Source organism: Agelaius tricolor, unplaced genomic scaffold, assembly GCF_023055355.1.
Source record: "Agelaius tricolor isolate 1412-34295 unplaced genomic scaffold, bAgeTri1.0.p SCAF_18, whole genome shotgun sequence".
Taxonomy (NCBI): Eukaryota; Metazoa; Chordata; class Aves; order Passeriformes; family Icteridae; genus Agelaius; species Agelaius tricolor.
This window is the reverse complement of record NW_027269278.1, coordinates 17,931,746-17,954,044: the sequence shown is the minus strand read 5'-3', so window position 1 is coordinate 17,954,044 and position 22,299 is coordinate 17,931,746. Positions and strand designations below refer to the sequence as shown.

Here is a 22,299-nt window from a genome sequence, read left to right as displayed (position 1 = left end):
AACAAAACCAAACACAGAATCTGGTCAAAGATGGGCTTTTCTTCCCATGGTTCCTCTCAGCTGCCGCCTACCTTGTCCCCTGGGCTGTGTGATTGTGCCATGGGGCATTCTGGCCCACCAAGCCCCTCATGCTGCCTCTGGACACAGAGGTGACACCACTCAGGTGGCTCCCACGGGCAGGGGACACCCTGCCCTCACCCACTGCCCCTCACGCCACCCCCAGTGCCCCAAGGATGCTCCAGGGGGGATCTCAGTGAAAAACACCCGAGGTTACAGCCCAGGGGCCCATTAGAGCTCACTGAGGGGTGAAGGATATTTTGGAAACACTGATTTCTTACCTGGCAGAGCTTCTCTTAAGTAGAGTTTTTTTAAAAGCAAGTCCAGAGTGCTCTTGTTCTTCACTCCACTTGGCCCTGGCACATGGACCACGTTTCATCCCCTGGCACCAGGGCACCCAGCACAGACCTTTCTGATGCTCCAGAGCCTGGCACAGATCCCGGGTTTTTGCTTTATTGTTATATTCATTGATATGAGGCTTTATTAACATAGTTCAAGCTTAGCAAAAGAGGGTTTGTATCCATATAAGTCCTATGATTTATAATTACTTTCTAGGATACATCTTGTGGTTGATTTTTTACTTAAACAGTGACTTAATCCTTGTGCTTTGATAATTTCCTTCCCTGCCTGGCTTTTGTTCATTTTACCCAAAAATCTCAGAGAAAAACAAAAGCCAAGAGCAAATTCTCCTTCTAAGCAGCACCAAACCCTGAGCAGAAGTGGGATGGGGTGACAGCCCAGCTGAGCAACCAACTGGAGCAGTGAATGGATTTGGGCATTCCCAGGAGCTGGGGGAGCACAACAACCCCGCCAGTACCACACTGTGAAGTGTTTTATGTGATGAGGAACAGGTATTAGCACTAAAACAGCCCTTGTGAATGTTCTGTGTCGAGGTTTTAAAAAGTTCTTGAATCCAGCTGCTTGCAGGTTTGGAGTATTGTGTGTATTTTCAAACGCTTTGGTTTCTTCTCCTCTCCCATGGAAGCTGTGCCATCTTTTGAACACAAGGCAGTGAAAACAAGAGTAGGTGCTATGAAAACTTAACTTCATGTAAAAAGGAATTACCTGAGGCCCTGCAGGCACAGGCTGGGAATCCAGGAGCAGCTCTGGGATGAGCTCTGCTCCTGTTACATTTTCTGGCCCTTTGAGCTGTTCCCTCCCAGCCCCTGTGTCCAACCTGGCCTTGGACACTGACAGTGAAGCCACAGCTTCCCTGGGCCCCCTGTGCCAGGGCCTGCCCACCCTCACAACCAGGAATCCCTTCCCAATATCCCATCCAGCCCTGCCCTCTGGCAGGGGGAAGCCATCCCCCCCATCCTATCATCCCCTGCCCATGTCAGTACTCCTGGGGACTCTGAGCTCTCTCCCCACCACGGCACAGCAGCTCCACAGCCGTGTCTGCCCTGCACTGCAGCCTCCAGCCCAGCCTGGCTGTCAGGGGAGGCCAGAGGTGTTTACCTGGTCACTGCAGGTGACCACAGCCCTGTCCCTTTGGTGGTGTGAAGTGGCTGAGCTGTCCCAGCCCCAACACAAGTACTGGAGCCTGTGAACCCACACCAAACACAGCGTGGCTTCTGCAGATCCCAGCACCCACCCATCCCTCCCAGAGCCCCTGGCTGTGCAGGAACACGGAGCTGGAGGTGTCTGCAGCTTCAGGCACCGCAGGACGAGCAACAGGAATGCCAAATATTCCAGTTCTCTGGAGTCAAGCCCAAATAAGGCCCAGATGCCAGGGGAGCAAACACGAGGCTGATCGACCAAGTTTGGGCAAATGTGATTCAGAGTTCCCCAATGCTGCAGATTTTGCCTGTAGGATAAAATTCCTAATTCTGTGTTCACTTATTCCTGTTTAAAGAGGACTCTGTGGAACCTCTATCCATCTCTGTCAGCCCCAACTGCTTGTTTGTGGGGACTGTACATTTGAGAAGTTCAGCTGTGAAGCAAAACCAGTTTCATGGGTCATACAACTACCAAAAAATCCAACAAACCCCCCAAAATGGAATCACCATTTCCTGGCAGGCTTGGTTACAAAAGAGATGGACACCTTGGAGACTTGTGTTACACCTTCCATGGAAGGAGATGGAATGCCCCTAGATAATCAGTGTTTGTCATGGATAACCAGGTGCATTAACACATCAAAACTCAATTAAACACTGTCCTACAGCAACAATTGCTACAGAAGTGACATTTATTGACGTTCTGCTGTATTTACAGGTTGAACATAGTAAAACTCCAAAGTGAATGACCACTTGGCAGAAAGCACAGGAGTGCACATTAAATCTACATTTCCAACGCATCAGAGTCTCTGCTAACACAAATTATAAAAGCAAGAATTACAGGTATATTAGGAATTGTCTCAAAAGTCCCAAGCCCAAAGAAAAAAAAGGCCTTTGTTTTGCAAGATGGTTTTTATACAAAGTTGCAACATGATCTTTTAGTTTTACACTACAGACTTGTTCCGTGAAAACCCCTGGAGAGCCCAAAAAGTTGGTGGTGCGAAAGGAAAGGATACTACAACACCGAGAATAGACTGTTAAAAGTTAATACTTGTGCCACCTCTAAATTCCCAATGACACCTCGGAGTCTGGACTGCAGTGACCCCTTTTCCTCACAGGCCCCGGGGTGCTGGGGACTGCAGGAGCAGCCTCAGCTCTGGAGTCACCCCTGTGCTGCCAGGCAGGACACGGGGGACAGGGACGGACAGACAGGACACGAGGGACAGGGACGGACAGACAGGACATGGGGGACGGGGATGGACAGACAGGACATGGGGGACAGGGACAGACAGGACACGGGGGACAGGGATGGACAGACAGGACACGGGGGACGGGGACAGACAGACAGGACACAGGGACGGACAGACAGGACACGGGGGACGGGGACGGACAGACAGGACACGGGGGACAGGGACGGACAGACAGGACACAGGGACGGACAGACAGGACATGGGGGACAGGGACGGACAGACAGGACACAGGGGACAGGGACGGACAGACAGGACACGGGGGACGGGGACGGACAGGCAGGACACGGGGGACAGGGATGGACAGACAGGACACGGGGGACGGGGACGGACAGGCAGGACACGGGGGACAGGGACAGACAGACAGGACACGGGGGACAGGGATGGACAGGACATGATGTACATGGAGCACACAGGATGGACAGGACATGGAGTTCCATGGGTTGGACAGGACATGATGCACACAGGCTGTACAGGATGTGACACATGAGGACTGTGCAGGACATGGAGTTCCATGGGCTGTACAGGACACACAGCACACACACTGCACAGGACAGGGTGTCACACACAGACCAGGACAGTGTGCCCAGGACAGTGTCACACTCTGTACAGCACAGGGTGTCACACACTGCCCAGGACAGTGTCATGCTTTGTACAGGACAGGGTGTCACACAGAGTCCAGGACAGTGTCACACTGTGCCCAGGACAGTGTCACACAGAGTCCAGGACAGTGTCACACTGTGCCCAGCCCAGGACAGTGTCACACTGTGCCCAGGACAGTGTCACACTCTGCCCAGGACAGTGTCACACAGAGTCCAGGACAGTGTCACACACAGCCCAGGACAGGACAGTGTCACACACAGCCCAGGACAGGACAGTGTCACACTCTGCCCAGGACAGTGTCACACTCTGCCCAGCCCAGGACAGTGTCACACACAGCCCAGGACAGTGTCACACACAGCCCAGGACAGGACAGTGTCACACACAGCCCAGGACAGTGTCACACTCTGCCCAGGACAGTGTCACACTGTGCCCAGCACAGGGTGTCACACACAGCCCAGCACAGGGTGTCACACTGTGCCCAGCACAGGACAGTGTCACACACAGCCCAGGACAGTGTCACACTGTGCCCAGCACAGGGTGTCACACACAGCCCAGGCCAGTGTCACACTCTGCCCAGGACAATGTCACACAGAGTCCAGGACAGTGTCACACACAGCCCAGGACAGTGTCACACACAGCCCAGGACAGTGTCACACTCTGCCCAGGACAGGACAGTGTCACACACAGCCCAGCACAGGACAGTGTCACACACAGCCCAGGACAGTGTCACACACAGCCCAGGACAGGGTGTCACACACAGCACAGGACAGTGTCACACACAGCCCAGGACAGTGTCACACTGTGCCCAGCACAGGGTGTCACACACAGCCCAGGACAGGACAGTGTCACACAGAGTCCAGGCCAGTGTCACACTGTGCCCAGCACAGGACAGTGTCACACACAGCCCAGGACAGGACAGTGTCACACACAGCCCAGGACAGGGTGTCACACACAGCCCAGGACAGTGTCACACTGTGCCCAGCACAGGACAGTGTCACACACAGCCCAGGACAGGACAGTGTCACACAGAGTCCAGGCCAGTGTCACACTGTGCCCAGCACAGGACAGTGTCACACACAGCCCAGCACAGGCCAGTGTCACACTGTGCCCAGCACAGGCAGAGCCCGGGCAGCTCCCAGGCTGGAACTAACGCAAGCCTGGCCCCTGCTGGCCCCAGCACAGCTCCTGCTGCCCAAACACCACAAACCCTGGCTGAAGGGCTCCATCAGCACAGCACAGACTCACTGCAAGAGCTGCTTCAAACATTAGCCACTAATGAGTCAACAATTACAGAATTCTGCGTTAATTATTAAAATTTTACACCTAAAAACAAATCGAAAGAAATGCTTCTCCTTTTTTTTTTTTTCTTTTTCCAACAGTACTTTTATTTATTTATTTTAAAGCAGGTGATTATTTTTTCTTCTGCTCCAGAGCCTTGATTCACTTCCTGCAGGTGTCCTGCTGCTTCTTGGGGGGGATTTCACTAATGCAGGAAGACATTTGCCAGAAAACATCTGTTGGAGAAGGATATTGAACACCAAAGCTGCAGTCAGAGGGTTATTTTGGATAACAGGAGGATGTTGTTCACACAGCACAGGATGTGTAAGGGCTTATGAAGTGTCTCAGCACACAATGATGTGACTCCAGCAAAATGCTCAGGAATCTGTGTGTATTTTACAGGATAACAGCAGGATTGTGTCCATTACTGCACACACAGCTGGAATAGTAAACTCCAGCTTTTCACCAGATTCGTTTCACCAGGTTTTATTTTCTGGTTTGCACTCATTATTCCCCTCCTAATTTTCTAAAATTATCCCTGCTCTGAAATAACAATAATCCCTCACTGTGCCCTTTGCATCATGCCCTGAAGAGGAAATCTCATCTAAGGACAATAATACACTGAAAATCCAAGTCTTTTGTGGCTTCTTCACTCAGAATTCAGGATTAAAGATTTATTTTCAGGGGAAGTATCACAGTTGAAATATTTATGAATTATTCTGGACATTTATCTCAGCATATCTGAAAGTGCTTTTCTAAAATGCTCTAAAATGACACATAAATAAGGATTTAAACACTCTACAGCTCCACAAGCAAGGAGTGAAGCCAGGTCTCTAACCTGTAATTTCAAATTTCAAACACAGGAAAAGTCTATGCAAAAAGAAACCACAGAGCTCCTTTAGGAAATAAAAAATAAAGTTTTGGTAAAGGAGCAAAATTTTTTTTTAAATTGTTCAGTCAGACAAAATACAGAGATAAAGCTGACTTTAAATGCTCACATTCTGTGACCATAAACTGGGGGAAATCAAGCCTCTGGTGACTCAGCAGGAATCTGAGAGGACATTACAGATCCTGGAGGAGGTCACAAACCAGAACTTTGCTAAACAGACCTGAAACACGTAAAGAAATTGGCTGAACTATTTTTACACACTATCACCAGAGGAAAGCACTGCACAAAGGCTGCTCTGTGCTGCAGATTCTCCTCACAGCCTGGAAACGAAGCAGAATCGTGGGCAATTTGCAGTTTCTAATAAAAGGGAAGTGCATTTGGAAACCCAAGGCTCGGTTTTCAAATCTCAACAATTTAATGACCCCCAATTTAAAGCTGGGGCTGGTTTGGTTTCTTTGACTGTCCCAGCTGCAATTGCCTCTCTGGGGAAATGGAGTGTTATTATGATATTTCTAAAGGGAGCATCGTGTTGCATTCCCCAGCTGGGAAGAACCTATTCCAGGATTTCCTTCCCCTCGGGGAGGGACAGTTAATGCCAGGCCATTATCTGCTGTGAGCAGGAAATTATGCTACAAGGCTTCAGCTACTTAAGCCTCCTCCTTTAAAGCCCCATTAAGGCAGCCAGCCTGGGGTTCAGCACTGAAGCAAAACACTCCCAGGCACTCAGGTCTTTGCAAGATGCTCAGGGAGGGCAGCTCAGGTGTGTGGGGGGGTCTGAGGAGAGCAAAGGTGTGCAAGGCTGTCATTTCTTCAGGAACCTGGCAGCAATTTGAAACAGCAGGATTCAGAGAAATTGCTCGTTCTGGGACCAAAGCCAAAGGCACTGGCATGCCCCTCTAACAGCATTTTGTGACCTCTCCTCGGGGCTGGGACACACCACGTGTTTCAGGCATGTGATTTATTCTCTAAGACACATTTGCCAAATACTCAGCAGTACCAAGGGGCAGGGGTTTTGTTCTCACAGTATCTAGTCAGGGAATCAAATGAATATCCAATTCCTCACAGCAAACACTCAGGGGCAAATGCCCAGTGTTCCTCTGCCTCCCATCAGGTCAGTCTGGACTCTGCAGACTCAGGAGCTGGGTAGGGGGTACCAAGAAACAACTGTTCCCTGCTTCCTTGAGTTCTAAAAATATTCAAGCAATGGAAAGTGTAGCCTAGAAAAGTCACTAAATAGAGTTAAAGTCAAAGCAGAACAAATTCAGGAAAGCAGAAAATTTACCTTTAGTAAATAAAGAGAACTCTGGTTCTGGGAAGAGTAGAAAACGTATCTGGCATCTTCCTAACCTTTGCATAATTAATAAATCCTCTGAGAAACAGCAGAAAACCTGCAGGGGAGAGACACATTTGTCCAGTTACCACAGGTGTTGCTTCTCCAAGGAGAGGGAGCAGCTGAACTCCCTGCCACCTCTACAGAGGGTCCTCATCACTGGGATGCACAGCAGCTGATCACACACAGGAATTACTTTTGGTAGCAATAACACCTCATCTTTCCATTTCAGGTAACTTCAAAAACAAACTTTCCTTGGGTAACCACAAAACTTTGACTCCAAACAAGATCCAGTCACTCCCAAAGCAGGAAAAAGAAACTAAGATGAGGAAGGGAACAATCCACTCTTCCATTTAAGATGCAAGAGCAGACACAATATCAGTTACAAGCATTATTCTCTTCTTAACTTCTGGATGATGTCAGGATGCTGCCACCAAGAACTGCCAGGACAGTGTTTACATGTGCCTTTAAAACCTGAATGTGCTCAGTCAGAGGAGTATGAGGGTCACATTTCATCTGGACATCCACACACACATGTTTAACAGCCAGGAATGCTCTCAAAATCCTACCTGACTTTACAGTTTTGAAGCATCTTTCCCCCCACAGCCACTCACCTAGTACAAGGAAGACCCACCAAAGCCAGTACTGGCCATCGAAGTAACCAGGAAAATAGGTGGAGAACTGAAAAACAGCAAAAAAAGTACAGTTTAGAGCACATGGAAGTTGGTGAACCAAAGTCTATCCCCACCAATTTTAGCAGTAACCAGATCAGGGCTGCACACGAGAGCTCTCAGGGATGCTGCATTCAGCAGCTGCAGCAATAAGTTACCTCCACAAACTGTTATTTATGGTTTTTCTGCACCAGCTCCAACCAGGGGAACGGGACAGATTCCACACCCAGCTATGAATTCTGCCAATCAGTGGGGCACAAGGACACTGCTGGGCAAATATTCCTGTTTTAAATTGTGTCCTGGATGCTTATAAAGCACAGCTGCAGGTTCTGAAAGGGCAGAGCAGGCTTGCAGCAGTGCAGCACATTCATTACATTGTCAGGCTGGATGGTGTAACAGCTGGGAAAGAAATCCCTGAAAACCTGTGGAATCCACTGACAAGATTCCCAATTGGGAAAATTACTGCTATTAAATGAAAGGCACCAACACTATGAGAGCACTGCTGTTCACAGTTTCAGTATAAATACATTATAATTCCTCTGGGTTTGCTCTATTCAAACTTAAAACCTAACAAAAGATAAACTTGTTACTGATGTCTAAATCAAACCCACAGATAATGTCACCTCCTTCTGTCACACCTCTTAATCCAGCAAACAGCCCTTAACACCTCTGAACCCAGATTACCACAAAAACTGCCAGAAAAGTGAAGAGATGCTGCATTTACAAATTAGAATTCCCAGCCCCAAAAGACAGGGTAGGAAGTGACAGCTCTGACATGAATGCTCTCTACTTTTACTTACAGCCAGTGAACTGCTTTGCTTGAAATTCAACTTTCAGCCTGGAATGCCATCATTTCACAGGCTCCAAATAAAGCTTTCTGGATGGAAATATTTTTTTCTCCCAATCCCTCCAAAAAATTTAAGAGCTAAAAATCCTGGAGCAGGATGGCAGCTGCTGCTGGTCCTGCTCCTGTGCCGCAGGGAGGCTGCACCAGAGGGCACCCACGGCCTTCTCCCAGTGCTGCTCCAAACCTCACTCCTCCCACGGCCCTGTTTCCCTCTCCTCATCAGCTATCCTGCATTTTAGAGAATTCCCTTCTTTCCAGAGGAGAGCCAGGCCACAGCAGGCTGCAGAGGCTGAGGGCAGGGCTGGCTTTGCCTGGGTTCGTGTTTTCCCAGGATCAGAGTGCTGCTGCTGCTGCTCAGCCCAAACCACACTCTGATCAGGCCATGCTCTGTCAGACACACAGAATGAACCCCAGAATCCCACAGGGGTTGGGCTGGAAAGGGTCCTACAGCTCCTCTCTTTTGCCACAGACAGGGACACCTTCCATTATCCCAGGAATTCCTGTCCAGCTTAAACTTGGACACTTCCAGGGATGGAGCATCCCCAAAGCATATCTGGGTGTGCAATCTTTCTTTTCTTTCACTACAGTTGAAATTCAGCATATAAACAGGATACAATTATGAAAAAAGCCCTGTTTTTAGTGAGTAAGTAGCTCAAAAACTATTTCATTATTAAAAAAAAAAAAAAAACCTAAATTTATCACTAACTTCAGTATGAGATAAAAACCTACTGGGGAAAAAGAGTATCAGTGTCTGTGTCCGTGGTTTTGCACCACACAACTCACCCTGACAATAAGGATCCACTTAATAAGAGACAGACCAAAGCCAGAAATGGCCCCATATCGTCCTGCAGCTGAAGTAGTCAGACAGAAAGACAGGAAAAATCCAATCCAGTTGAAGAGGAATGCCACTGAGAAAGCAGGAGAAAAGCAGCAGGTCAAGACACCTTTACATTCCAAGGAATAAAACCATAAACTCCTTGCACTCAGGTTTTTCCTGGTGCTACATAAACATAAATGTGACCCAAACTATTGTGGGTCACTGCTTGGAAAGAAGTTGATTCCATCAGGTACTTACTGAAGAAAGTCAGCATGAAAATGCCATCATTTCCTATCCTCAGCTGGTCAGTGTCATCAAAGTCATCCCGTGTCACAAAGTCATCGTCCTGCAATGCAGAGGGAGGCAGCACATGGGGGATTTAGGTCAACCCAGTCCATACAGCAACCCCACTTCTGGGTGTGACTCTTCAAAAAAAGGGCTGGAATCCTAAATAGCAAAATCTACAAATGCAGGCATGAGAAAATTCCTGTTTCTCATCCTGAAATGGTGCAGGGCATGAAATGTTATCTATATAATAGGAAATGTATCTTTATTTTTAACATAGTCAAGATCCAGCATGTTCTTGTTCTCATTGTGAAGAATTCTTCAACTCATCAAAAAATTATCATCTCAGCAAGGAATTTGGCTTCTGTGAAGAAGTATAATGAGCAGGGGACTTCCAATGCTAGCAGGGGTGGAAAGAATGGCTGAACAAGAGATAATGTTGAAAAAAACAAAAGGAAATAATTCTGACAGAATGGTTTTATCGTCCTTGTATCAGCTACACTGACCTCTAGAAAAGTCAACTAAGTTAGCAGCAGGAGTATCAAGGGTAGATATGCCAGACAGCTGAAGAATTAATCCTAAATCTTTTTTAAAAATGAAAAAAAACCCAACAAAAACCCCAGTGTCAGTGCACAGGGATACAGCACAGTCCCTCTGTCAGCTTGCCAAGCTAATCTGGCTAGCACATGCTGGCATTACTGAGATGTCTGACATCATCACAGTGCTCAGAGGAAAATGAAAAAAAAAATAAAAATAGCCACAGGACTCTCAGAAGTGTGGAATATCACCACCCCAGAAAGCTTCATCGACACAAATTTTGAGAGTCATGACACACGATGGGCAGGAGTTAAAGCTGAACTGGCACCCAGCAGGACAGGGACAGGCAGGGACAGGGACAGGACACTCACCCTGCCAGGAACCAAGGGAATGGTGGCCTCAGCCTTGCTCCTCTCGGCCTCATCGTAGCTGGGCAGAGTGGTGGCCACGTTGTAGGACGGCGGCTTCGGGAAGCCTGACTCATCCTTGTAGTCAAAGTAAGCTGCACAAAACACAGAGAGAGCTCAGCACTTGCTCAGGAACACCCTGCTGGGAACCAGCACTGACTTCCAGTGAGCCCCGTTCCCCACCCTGCCACCCAGCCCAGCCTCCTGCCATCCCAAAGCAGAGAGGGAAAAGCACGGGAGCACCTTCTCTGATAGCCAGCAACGCAGAGAACACTCACTGAACACGTCTGGCTGCACTTCTGCTTAAAACAACACCACATGCTGTGCCTCTGCCGACTTGGATACTCAGAAATAGTCACGTTTCCAGATCCAAGGGGTTATTAAAGTTATTAGGGACAGGACAGGAGGATGAGCCAAAGTCCCATCCTTATGACCAAATGCTTAGTTATTGGAAAGTGCAGGAAAAGTGAATTCTTTAAACCCTTTTAAGTAACGAATGAATCCTTTAAGGAAGGGGCACAGCATCATCCAAATGCCAGCTAATGAGAGGGGAACCACAAATCCTCCCAGCACTTTGATTTTTAACTGTCTCCAATTTACTGAGAACACTGTGAACTGTAACTTGAACACCCCTTGATGGGATGACATCAGACGAGCGCAGCCAAATTGCATCTCCTAAACCACAAGTACTGACAGGCTGTGTGGATCAATCCTGAGCCTTGCAGCTCAGGAAGGTGCTGCAGAGCCAGCTGTGGATGAGGAGGGCAGTCAGTGGCAGCAGAGCAATGCCAGCCCTGTCCCCAGGTGACAGTACCTGTGCTCTCTGCAGAAATGCTGCTGTAGGGCGGAGGGGCGTCGCTCACCACCGGCACGGCCTCGCCCGGCTCCTCTTCATTCTGCAGCTGAACAGAACCACACACCAGGGCTCAGGGGGTTCTCAGTGCTCTGACACCACCCCTGCAGCTTTAACTGCACACAACAGACTCTTCTGGAAGCAGCACGGGACACGGAGCAGCTGCTCAGCCTCCCTCTGAAGCGTTCCCACTTGAAATGATCAATCTTCTATTGCAGTTTTAATGTTGTTTTTAAATCCTCTCCTCACACACCTGGACTCCAGCAAAGCACAGCGCACAGCTTTCCAGTACCTTTCCATTTCCCTGGCACTTCCTCAGCTGACATTGCTTAGAAGCTGCAGTTGCATCTGTTTTAGTCAAAGAAATACAGTGAGATACCCAACAAAAGGCTCCATTGCTGCCTGTGGCTTTGCTAAGGAAGGGTTTTTTCCATGGATACATTACATAATGGTGCACAAAAGTACAAATGTTGCCATTTCCCTTCAACCTTTCACACTGTATGACTGAAAAGGAGCGGGTTTATTTTGTGCACTGTGCTTCCCACAGGCTCTGTATAAATAACCAGGAGCTATCACAGCTCCAGCATCACCCGCACGAGGCAGGTGTGCCGTGGCAGCTTTGATCAGGGAGGCAGCAGCACCAGGCCAGAAAGGAGGTTACAGCTGCCATCTCATGTTTCCCTTCCTTCCATTTCTCATCACCTCAGCAGCAAAAGCACTGAGGTTTTCTCTGCAGAATACCTCACCTCAAACAAGCACCTCCAGACTGAAGCACTGGGCTGAGCAGGAGGCATTGCCCTCGTATGAAATCACCACTAAACAATGTCTGCTCCAGCTCTCCCTCCTGCAACCCCACACTCCTGAAGCCATCTGGGATATTTTCCTTTCTTTTCTTTGGAGAGACATGCTGCCATTCTCCTTGAGCATTTAACACAGGGGTGGGGGCGTAGGGGGATGTTCTTATCTTATTTGTATCAGGGAAAAATAAATCAGCTCCCACTTCTAAACGCAGATCTTGGATATCCAAGTGTTCTGTGCTTTGGAATTTTATTCCTTCTGCTGCTTAACATCACAGATCACAGAATGGTTTGGGTTGGGCCATCCCTTAAAGCCCATCTCATTCCACCCCCTGCCATGGCAGGGACACCTTCCATGAACCCAGGCTAATCTAAGCCCCAATGTCCAACCTGGCCTTGGCACTGCCAGGGATCCAGGGGCAGCCAGAGCTGCTCTGTGCCAGTGGAAGTCTATAACCTATATTCTGCTCCAGGTGACACAGCATCCACACCCTCTGGGAAAGCCTTGACTGTGCTTAGCAGGTGACAATGTGTGGTTCTGCTGGCAGGTCCAAGGGGTCAGCTGAGAGGGGGAAAAGGGAGGAAATTACACTGGAAAGCACCAGAACAAAATCCAGTCCAGGTGCAGCAGAACAGCAGAGCACTGCAGTCCTGCACTCCAGTTCCACGTCAGCTGAAGCTCACTCTGCTCCCCAGGAACATTTTCTAAACAGAAGAGGTGGGGAAGAAGAAAAGGGTGCTTGGGTCAGCCCCAAGCTTTGTGGATAAGCAGTCCTCACATGACAACACTGAACCATTTCCTTGAAGAAGGAGGAATCGGTGATCCGGATGAAAATTTAATCCTTGCTCCAGGGAGCAGCTCCCAGCCCAGCTGTCAGCAGGACACAGCCCAGAGCTGCCCCTGGCCAGATGTGAGGCACAGCAAACAATCCCAGGGTGTGAGGCCCCGAGGGTGGAGGTGGCAGGACCTGCCTCACCTGAGCTTTACTGAGCCCCAGGGCACTGAGCAGGGACAGGAGCAGCTGCAGCAGCTCCCAGCACAGCGAGGCACCTTCGTCCTCCCAAAGCCTTTCCAAGAAACAAAAATTTTATAAACCCCACAGAGCTCAGCGTTACAAGTAAATGCAAACTAACTTGAGAAGCAATTGCTTATTGGAATATGTTTTCATTTTTTAGAAAAAGACAGCATCCAGAAATCCCAAATCACCCTGCACAGAGCACGAGGGGCAATGGAAGGGACAGGAAAACACAGAGCCAAACTGCTTGATTGAATCTCTGCCCAGAGAGCTGCCCCTGGATCCCTGGACACGGCAGGGGGAAAAAAATACTAAAAATATTATCTTTAAAGTCATCCTAACCCAAAAACCATTCTGTGATTCCATGATTCCCCCGGCTCTGTAGTTTATGAATTCTCAGAAAATGCTCCACCATGCTTATTGCCAGTCTATCCATGAAAATATGAAAAATCAGCACTTCTTTTCTCCCTCTGCCTGTGCAGGACCTTGTCTATTGACAGGAGGAAAGGCTCTGTCACAGCTGGGACACCCTGGATTCCACCTGCCCTTTGTTACCTGTTCTCCAGGGGAGGGGGTGGCAGAAATTCAGCCCCTCATGCCTGTAAGAAAGAAGGCAGGTACAGCCTGAGAGCACAGTCACCAGGGAGGGGGAAGGAAAGCACCACATGACAACACTGGAAGAAATGAAACAAAAGAGGACACGGATACTGAGTGGAATATTAACTCCTACCACTGGTTCTTCTTTCAATAGTAAAAAGAAATACATGTTCTTCCACCAATGTCACGTGGGAGAAAGCAGCTGAATTCACTGCTGCCTTCAAACATCCCAATTCAGGTAATGGATAATGACACAAAAAATGCAGCTACTTTCTGAAGTTGAGCTCGAGGCTGTAGGAGGTTACAGTTATAGAAAACATATTTTTCTTCTAATGGACAAGGTACACAAATGCCTACCAGCCTTTTTAATGATTCCAGGCATCTAAAATTCAACTAAGTGCCTATTAGCAGAGCAGGGAGGGTTCATGTGACAGGAAGAATGACTCATCAGGCCTCGCTGCCCTGGCTCCCACCTGCCCTGCACAGCTCCAGGTATGGACTCCCAGAGAACTCCCCCGAGGCCTCAGAACCCAGAGAGCCTGCTTAAAACCAGTGTCTGACTTCAGTCTGCTCTGCTCAGGCTGTGGGATCATTCTTTCCTAGATTCACTGATGGATTCTAGCTTTTCAGGCAAGGTTCTGGTATTCGTGGCATAAAAAAATAAGACAGTCTTTACAGCCATGCATGCAGTTATTGAAACAACAGCTTGGCTGGGATTTTTTCACCAGACTGCTAAACCAACAGAAAGTGAACTGACAGAACACCCAGGGGTAATTATTTTCCAAAAAACCCATCATCAGAAGCCTGGCACTGAGCAGGACATCACCTCTGGCTGCCACTTGCCCTAACTGAGACCTGTCCCATGTAAATACACAGCACAGCAACATGAAGTTGAAATCTTCCAAGCTGTTTGGAAATATTTCCATGTAAACTTTGAAGAAAGCATTTCCAATAAATATATTGGTTAATTCTTCCAAATTTCCTAAACTCAGCATATGGGCTGCTCACATAGTTTTGAATCTTTATTTTTTAACTCCCCTTTGCCATGTTCTGAGGCTGCATGTAAATATTCCTTACACCAAATGAGCATCACTACACTAAACCAGCATTACTACAAGCCTGGCCTTAGCAATAGATCACAAATCATTACATATCTTCAGCCTTTTGGAAGTAAATTGAAGTCACTGCCAACTCTGAAAAGGAGAGTTATTTTTACTGACTTTTGCTTTACTTAATTAAACAAACCCTGATTTAAAATCCTGCCTTTTGCTCAATGTTGTTGCAAATTTCTGCAACTTAACATCAGCTTATTAATCAGCAGGAATAATGATAAGCTACCAGACAAGCCAACCCACTCCCCTCAGCCCTCTCCCTGATGAGCAAATAACTGTTTTCCCCTGTAGGCTCTCCCAGCCCATTTCCCTGAGCAGTGACAGCCCTGAGTGTCTGGCCCAGCCCCTGCAGTGGCACAGGTGTGCTCAGCACCTCTCAGGTGACACATGTGGCACCTGTGCCAAGCCAACCCTCCCTGGGGAGATGCTGATGCTCCTGCCCCAGCCTCACTGCAGCCCTGAGCAGAGCCCAGCCCCAGGAGTGACCTCCCTACCTGTGCCAACACCAGAATTTCCCCATGGAAAGGGCGCTCAGGCCTTGGCAGGGGCTGCCAGGGGGGTTTGGAGTGCCCATCCCTGGAGGTGGCACCTGGAGGTGGCACTGAGTGCTCTGGGCTGGGGACAGGGTGGGGATGGGGCACAGCTGGGACTCGGCTTTTCCAACCTGAGTGACTTGGAGATCCTGAGACTCCTCCCTTTTCACAAGGCCTGAGAACTGTGCCCCACTGCCCAAAGGCACCTGGAGCTCCCTGGCACCCAGAGAGCCCACACAGAGCAGGAGCCAGCAGCAGCATCCAGCTCAGGGGGGTGATGGCAACGACCCTGTGAGCCACCAAAAGGGAAAAACACAAATCTAAACCTATTTTATGTCCATAAAATACAACCTGTGGTGATGTTCTCTGACTCAACTGCAGCCAAGGGCCTGACACCACAGAAATGCTCCTCAATCCTGGAAAACAAGCTGGTCTAATTCCCTCGTTTCTGTTCAAACAGGGAGTTAGACTGGTCTGGACACACTGGAAACAGGCACTTGGGCCAGCACAAACCTGTGCCACACACTGGCCTCAGACTTGAGAGATCAAGGTCTTAATATGGAAAAATTAGGTTTTAATCTTGGATAGCTGTAATTAAATTTCCCACACTTAAAGCATAAGGTCTTCTCATAACATTTAGAATCAGATTGATATTTTTCTGGACATTAGGGTATTTCAGTAAGACTTCTAAACATTTTAAAATAACACCTTTTTAAATGGTCATATGAAGAAGGTTAAGTATCTTCCACAGAAAAAAATCCCATTGTGCCACCACAGATCAAATTTGGATATTTCACAACAGGCAGGAACAGAATGATTGGATAGTCCTCAATACTGAATTTTGCTCACTCGTCCCCATGACAAAGGATCAGAACTCACACACATACAAAACTTTTGATCCTTGCATTCTGTATGGTTACTTCTAAGTCATGATGCCAAACCCACAGATAAAGGTTGCTCATCTCCTGGGAGCACAGAACAACCCAAAGCCCTCAGGGGCTGCTCCTACAGCTGCTTCCCAATGGGGTTACTGAGCCCCACTGGATTTTAGTCATGAGAGAGAAGTTACTAAAAAAGCCCAACTCAGAGCTCAACACCATCCTGATGCCTGAGATAATATTGTATTTAAAAGTTTGCTTGCAAAGCTATTTTCTGCTGCTACACAAGCTGTGAGATGACACTGGACTGCTGCTGTTTCCCTGCCTTTCCCACATCCTTTGATTTTTAGGGACAGAATGTATTTAAATTCTATAATAACTTTTTCACACAGAATCACTAAACCCGTGCAAACTTACCTGACAGGCACTGTTGCCTACAGAGGTGGATATTTCAGAGGAAAATAATCAGATTTTAGTCACCTCAGCACAGCCAAGGCTGGACATGGGGCAGCTTCAGCACAACCTCAGAGCAGAGGCTGCACAATTTTACTCTGCAATTTTTCTAATTTTACTGGGTTTATGTCAGTGGCATCCCCTATTCTGCTTACAAATAAAATAAAATATATAAATAAATATGCAAACAACCTACCCTGCAACGTTTCTTAGCATTCTTAACTTTAGCCAGCACACCTTGCACACTGCAAGGACCTCACTGAGGAAACAGTCACTGAGATTTCTGATTCTAACTGCTGACATGAAAAGATTTGGAATGTTCTCATTTTTTAGTTTCAAGTTGTGTGCCCATTTCAGCTGCAAAATTAAACACAAGCTCAAGGTACACACAAGGCAGCAACTGACATCTGCCTCCCTGTTCCACTCCAGCCTCCCCAGATATTAAAGAAGCATTGTAGTTCTTCATGGATTTAAACTCTATTCCCATTCTATTTCCAGCAATGTATTTCTTCTACAGTTTTCACAGAACAAAAAACAAACAAATGGAAAAATCTTTCTTCCTTATTTTTCCCATTGACACCTCCCTTCATGGAATGATTCATGATCCATGTAAACCTTCAACAAGTGGAACAGGAAGACACAGCACTTAAAAAGGAATACATCTTCATTATTTAACACTCCCACCATTTCCTAGGTGGGTTTACATTACTCATACACCTCACATGTATTTTCGAATGCTCCAAGTGCAAAGCATGCCTGGAAAACACAGAGTGTAAATAAACCTGTTAAAGCTGGGCTATATTTTTCCAGAATGGAAGGTAATTTCTATTCCAAAGATGAAATACAGTTCTGCCAACTGAACTCTCAATCCAGGGTTATGCTGGGAAGGCTTTAAACCCACTAATCCCAACAACATCCCTGTATAACTTTCCCAAAGGCAGATTGAAATGACAACAGTGTCATTTCTGTCAGTGTCCCTTTTTGGGGACACAGCAGTGCCCGGAATAACAGCACCGGGGCGGGCTGCAGCTCTCTCTCCTTCTTCCCAAACCTCTCCATTCCCACCTCCACAAGCACAGCCCCAGCACCTGGCCTGCAGAGGAGGATCCAAATCCAGCAGTCTCAGCCTGTCCCAGCCCTGCTCCCCAAGGGCGGGCTGGGGAGGCTGAAATCCCTTCTCCAGAGCTTCAGTTTTATCTTACAGGGAGCTGCACCTCCTCAGTACTGAGCTCACACTCACACTGCCCAGCGGCACCACTGCAGGCTACTTTTTATCAGATTGTCTCCTGCCTGAACAAAGCCATGGGCTAGGAAGTTTGCTTTGGAAAATAAATCAGTGCACGCCCCTTGCACACTGCCCATGATGGTGAACAGCCATGGGCTGGGAGTCTGCAGGGAACAAAGAGGCTGCTGATGGAGCACAGCCCACGTCCCCACCTTCCCACATCCCACCTGCAAGGGCTGGGAGAGGAGAGGAAACACACAGGTCTCCAACTGGGGTATCGAGTTCTGTTGTGCTCAGATCATGGTCACTAACCCTCACCTTTTTTCCTGAAAATACAGACACTTGAGGAATCCTACAAATATTGTACAGGTTCCACAGTGCCCACACCTCAGTGCTGTTCCCATACACACATGGATACATCAGGAACCCATCCCAGAGTGAGGGTTACACATCCCTGGCACACTCGGACAGTCAATCACATTTACCAGTACAGGAACCACCTACCTGCATAACCAACTCCATTTATGCAATATCCCATCACCCAAAAAGATCAAGCCTTGAAAATTCCTCCACTGACTCATAATCCAATAATTTAAAGGATTAAATGAGCTTGTTGTGAATTTCTCCAGGCTACCTCCACTGACTGGGTCCTGTATTCACCCCAGCCCTTGCAGTTATCACTTCACTAGCAGTCTCTCTTCCTTGGCACATGATACTTTCATTATTGTACATTCCCACACACAATAAATTTCAAAATATGGGGGGAAATTGACACATTCAGTGCTACAGAGACTCTCCCACTCTCTCATCCTCTCTATCTAAATCCCAAGTGCATCTCCACAGCTTGCAGGGTTTTGAAGCAACACAAGCATTAGGAGCCAGTTCAGTGATAACACACTTAACAATGGGAACACCTGGGTTCTGGCAGAGGGCAAGGAAAGAGAAGCAATTTCTAAACAGCTGCACCAAAGTAAATACATTTACATGCGAGAATCTGCCTCTCACTCCAGTTAAACCAGTGGCTCCACAGGCTCCATTATGTGCTTGTCTTTAGCAGTGCAAATCCTCTGGCACAGCCAGGCTCCCTAATCTCTGCAGGGCTCCGAGATGAGTCTGCCCTGGCTCTGCCCGAGGTGTGAGCAGACACAGCACTGAGCAGGCAAACAACAGCTTTACACACCCCTGCCGGGGAAACCAGGAGTGTGTGCATCAGCCAGGTAACACCAGTGGGGTCCTGCAGGATTGTGGCACCCATCCCCACTGCTCTGGGTGATGGGACACGCTGCACAGCCCTTGGGAAAAGGCATTTGTGAAGACACTTGTTGGGGTCAACACCAGCAGCAGCACTCTGCCAGGAAAGGCGATTAGTGCAGAGACCTGGTTATCTGTCCCTAGCACGTCTAGAACAACACAAAGAGATTTCTCATTGGAAGTGAGCACATCAGTTTAGCACTGAACAAAAGAAAAAAAAAAGCCCAAGTTTTGCTTAACTTCTCCATTTCCAGTATGTAAAAGCACGGAGACCCGCAGCTGTCAGACGAGACAAGTACTCCATCCCATGGGAGGGTGTATCTCGAACTCTGCCGAGCAGGAGCCTACCCACGCTGGGAATGCTACCCAGGAAAAGTCACAACACAGCGATTTCTTGGGAGAGCCTGGGCTCAGCAAGAGCGAGCTGTCTGCCGTTTTGAGGGATTTCTCCATTACTCTAAGTAAAGAATTCTCCATGTCTGATGTCGGAAAGGCGCCTGCCAGAACTGGGTCATCACCGGGGGCCCAGCCGACACCCGGCCCTTTCCGTGGGGCCGTTACTGCAGACAAACGGGAGGCAGGAAGAGAAGAACCACCCGAATTCCCCACGGAGCTCTTTAAGGCCAGCCCCTGGCCTAGAGGGAGTCCACGGGTAAAAGATGGAAGAAAACTAACGGTGACCTCGGGACGCTGCGGAACGAGACCGTTCCCTGGCGGGGGGGTCGCTGCCGTGGAGGGAAACGAGCGGCGGGGTCAGCGCCCTGCGCCAAGGTCGCCCCGGGACTGGGCAAACACCGGCCCCGGACACACCCGGCCCCGGGACTGGGCAAACACCGGCCCCGGGCCTGGGCAAACACCGGCCGCGGGCACACCCAGCCCCCCGCCGGCGGGGAGCGGCTCCGCGGCCGAGCCCGGCCTGACCCCCCGGGGACCCGCGGCCTCCGCCCCGGGCGCTGCCGCCAGCACAGGCCCCGCTCCCGGCCCCGCCGCCCCGGGAGCCGCCCGGCCCGGCCCCGCCGCCCCTCACCTGCTGGTAGCGGCCGGTGCTGGGCTCGGCGGCCGCGGCCGCCATGGCGCTGCGGGGTCGGTGCGGGCGCTGCGCAGGCGGAGGCGGCGGCGGCCCGGTCGCTGCTCGCTGCGGGCTCCGCTCGCTCCCGCCCTCCCCGTCACGCTCGGCCGCGCCGCCTCCCGCCCCGCCCGCCGCCGGAGCCGCCCCGGGCCGCGAGCAGCGCTCCTGGAACGGTCACGGAACCACAGAACCGCCGAGGCTGGGAGAGACCCGCAACACCAGCGAGTCCAGGCTGTGTCTGACACCCACCCTGTCCCCAGCCCAGGGCACCGAGTGCCACCTCCTTCCTTGGACACCTCCGGGGATGGGCACTCCAACCCTCCCTGGGCAGTTCCAGTGCCTGAGCCCCCTTTCCATGGGGAAATTCCTGCTGGTGTCCACCCTGAGCCTGCCCTGGCCCAGCCTGAGGCCGTTCCCTCTGCTCCTGTCCCTGTCCCTTGGAGCACAGCCCGGCCCCCCGGCTGTGCCCTCCTGGCAGGAGCTGTGCAGAGCCACAAGGGTCCCCTGAGCCTCTTTTGCTCCAGGCTGAGCCCCTGCCCAGCTCCCTCAGCCGCTCCTGGGGCTCCAGACCCTTCCTCAGCTCCGTTCCCTTTCCTGGACACGCTCCAGCCCCTCGAGGGCTCTCTCACCATGAGTGGCCCAGAACTGGACACAGCGCTCACGGTGTCACCTCAGCAGTGCCAGCACAGGGGACAGTCCCTGACCTGCTCCTGCTGCCACACTATTGCTGAGACAGCCCAGGTGCCATTGGCCTCTTGCCCTCCTTGGCACACGCTGGTTCCTGTTCAGCTGCTGTCAAGCAGCACCCCCAGGTCCTTCTCTGCTGGGCTGGTTCCCAACCAGGGTGGCTCCACTGGGGCTGGAGGGTGACCCGAGCCAGCCAGGAGCCAGCCCAGCTGTGTGTGGGGACCCCATGTGCCGCTGCCTGCGGGAATGCCAAGAGCCAGCAGCGTGTCCCCGACACCACTGCAGCTGCAGGAGTGACCCCACAAACTCAGTGCACTACATATAATCTACATTGTGGAACTCAAGTATAATTTTCAGAGTGGAAGCTGCCATGGGATGGGTTAATGAAACCTAAGGAGTCAGGAAATTGATGCAGAGCCATGCTGCCTCAGCAGGGACATACCAGAGCCAGCATTGAGGAACCAGCCCTGTGTGAGCCACACTGACCAAGCCTGGGTCACACCCCAGCCATCCCTGTCCCACCACGCGGGCAGGGAACAGGGCAGCTGCACCAAACACGAGGTGTTGGCCATCAGCTCTTCCATATCCACAGGGAGCAGATGGTGTTGAGTTCCTTCCTTCCAAAAGGAGCACGTGTAGGAAACCACGCAGTGAGAGAAGTTGGTTTATTCTGAGTTCTTCAGTGTTACATTGGCCAAAACACTTCTCAGCTTGTGTAACATTTGTTTTCTACATGCGCGGTTCAGCTCTAGTCAGGCTTGCAGAAAATTACCCACATCAATCCCTAAGGTGGATGAGATTTAAATATATCAGCTTTAGGATAAGGAAGGCTGAATCAGCCCCGCTGGGATTCCAAACTGCAAATTCAGAGAGTTGCAAGCATTGAAGCCCGAGGACATGGTTTTGAACTGCACACTCAGTCATAAATACAGGCCTCAGTGCTCATTATTCCCTACCATAATCAGGCTGGATGCTTTTCTCCCTGTATTTTGCCTTTGAGGGGTAGGGAGTTCATCGATGTCTTAGTGAGATGAATGAACATCCCAGTTCTCATGCTGAAGGAGAGGCAGGAACCATGAAGGATTTTAGTGATGAATAACCTCAAAGAGTGGCTCCTGAGAAATGCTGGAGACACAAGGACGAGGCAAGGTTCTTGCAACACAGATGCCTTTGAAGGAGCTGGAACAAGAGCTGCAGGCACTGACAGACTCTGGTTTCACCTTTCCACAGGACTCTCGGTTTGCACTGAGAATTTCCCTGCAGTGAGGAGCCGTCCTGATGACATGCACGGATTTACTCGCTGCTGAGGTGGGATTACACCCCTAAGTAAGGCTGTAGCAGCAGTGGTAATTATCTGCACAGTG

At 49.7% G+C, this 22,299-nt stretch overlaps 1 protein-coding gene across 1 annotated transcript; it reads right to left on the bottom strand.

Moving 5' to 3' along the window:
• Nucleotides 1-4,785: 4,785 nt before the first annotated feature.
• NDFIP1 (Nedd4 family interacting protein 1) lies at nucleotides 4,786-20,368 on the bottom strand. The gene is made up of 8 exons (XM_071443662.1): nucleotides 20,207-20,368; nucleotides 11,279-11,366; nucleotides 10,429-10,559; nucleotides 9,494-9,581; nucleotides 9,202-9,326; nucleotides 7,515-7,581; nucleotides 6,853-6,958; nucleotides 4,786-4,917 (listed from the first exon to the last, which is right to left on the bottom strand). Exons 1-7 carry the CDS (start codon nucleotides 20,249-20,251, stop codon nucleotides 6,855-6,857), a joined length of 648 nt encoding a protein of 215 aa, XP_071299763.1. The 5' UTR covers nucleotides 20,252-20,368; the 3' UTR covers nucleotides 4,786-4,917; nucleotides 6,853-6,854.
• Between the last annotated feature and the right edge of the window lie 1,931 nt (nucleotides 20,369-22,299).

Coding starts and splice junctions, on each gene's coding strand:
- NDFIP1 (XM_071443662.1), bottom strand. CDS start 20,251: ATGGCGGCCGCGGCCGCCGAGCCCAGCACCGGCCGCTACCAGCAG. Junction 11,367..20,206: donor GCACCGGCCGCTACCAGCAG/GTGAGGGGCGGC, acceptor GGTTCTGTTCAG/CTGCAGAATGAAGAGGAGCC. Junction 6,959..7,514: donor GTGGGTCTTCCTTGTACTAG/GTGAGTGGCTGT, acceptor TCTCCCCTGCAG/GTTTTCTGCTGTTTCTCAGA.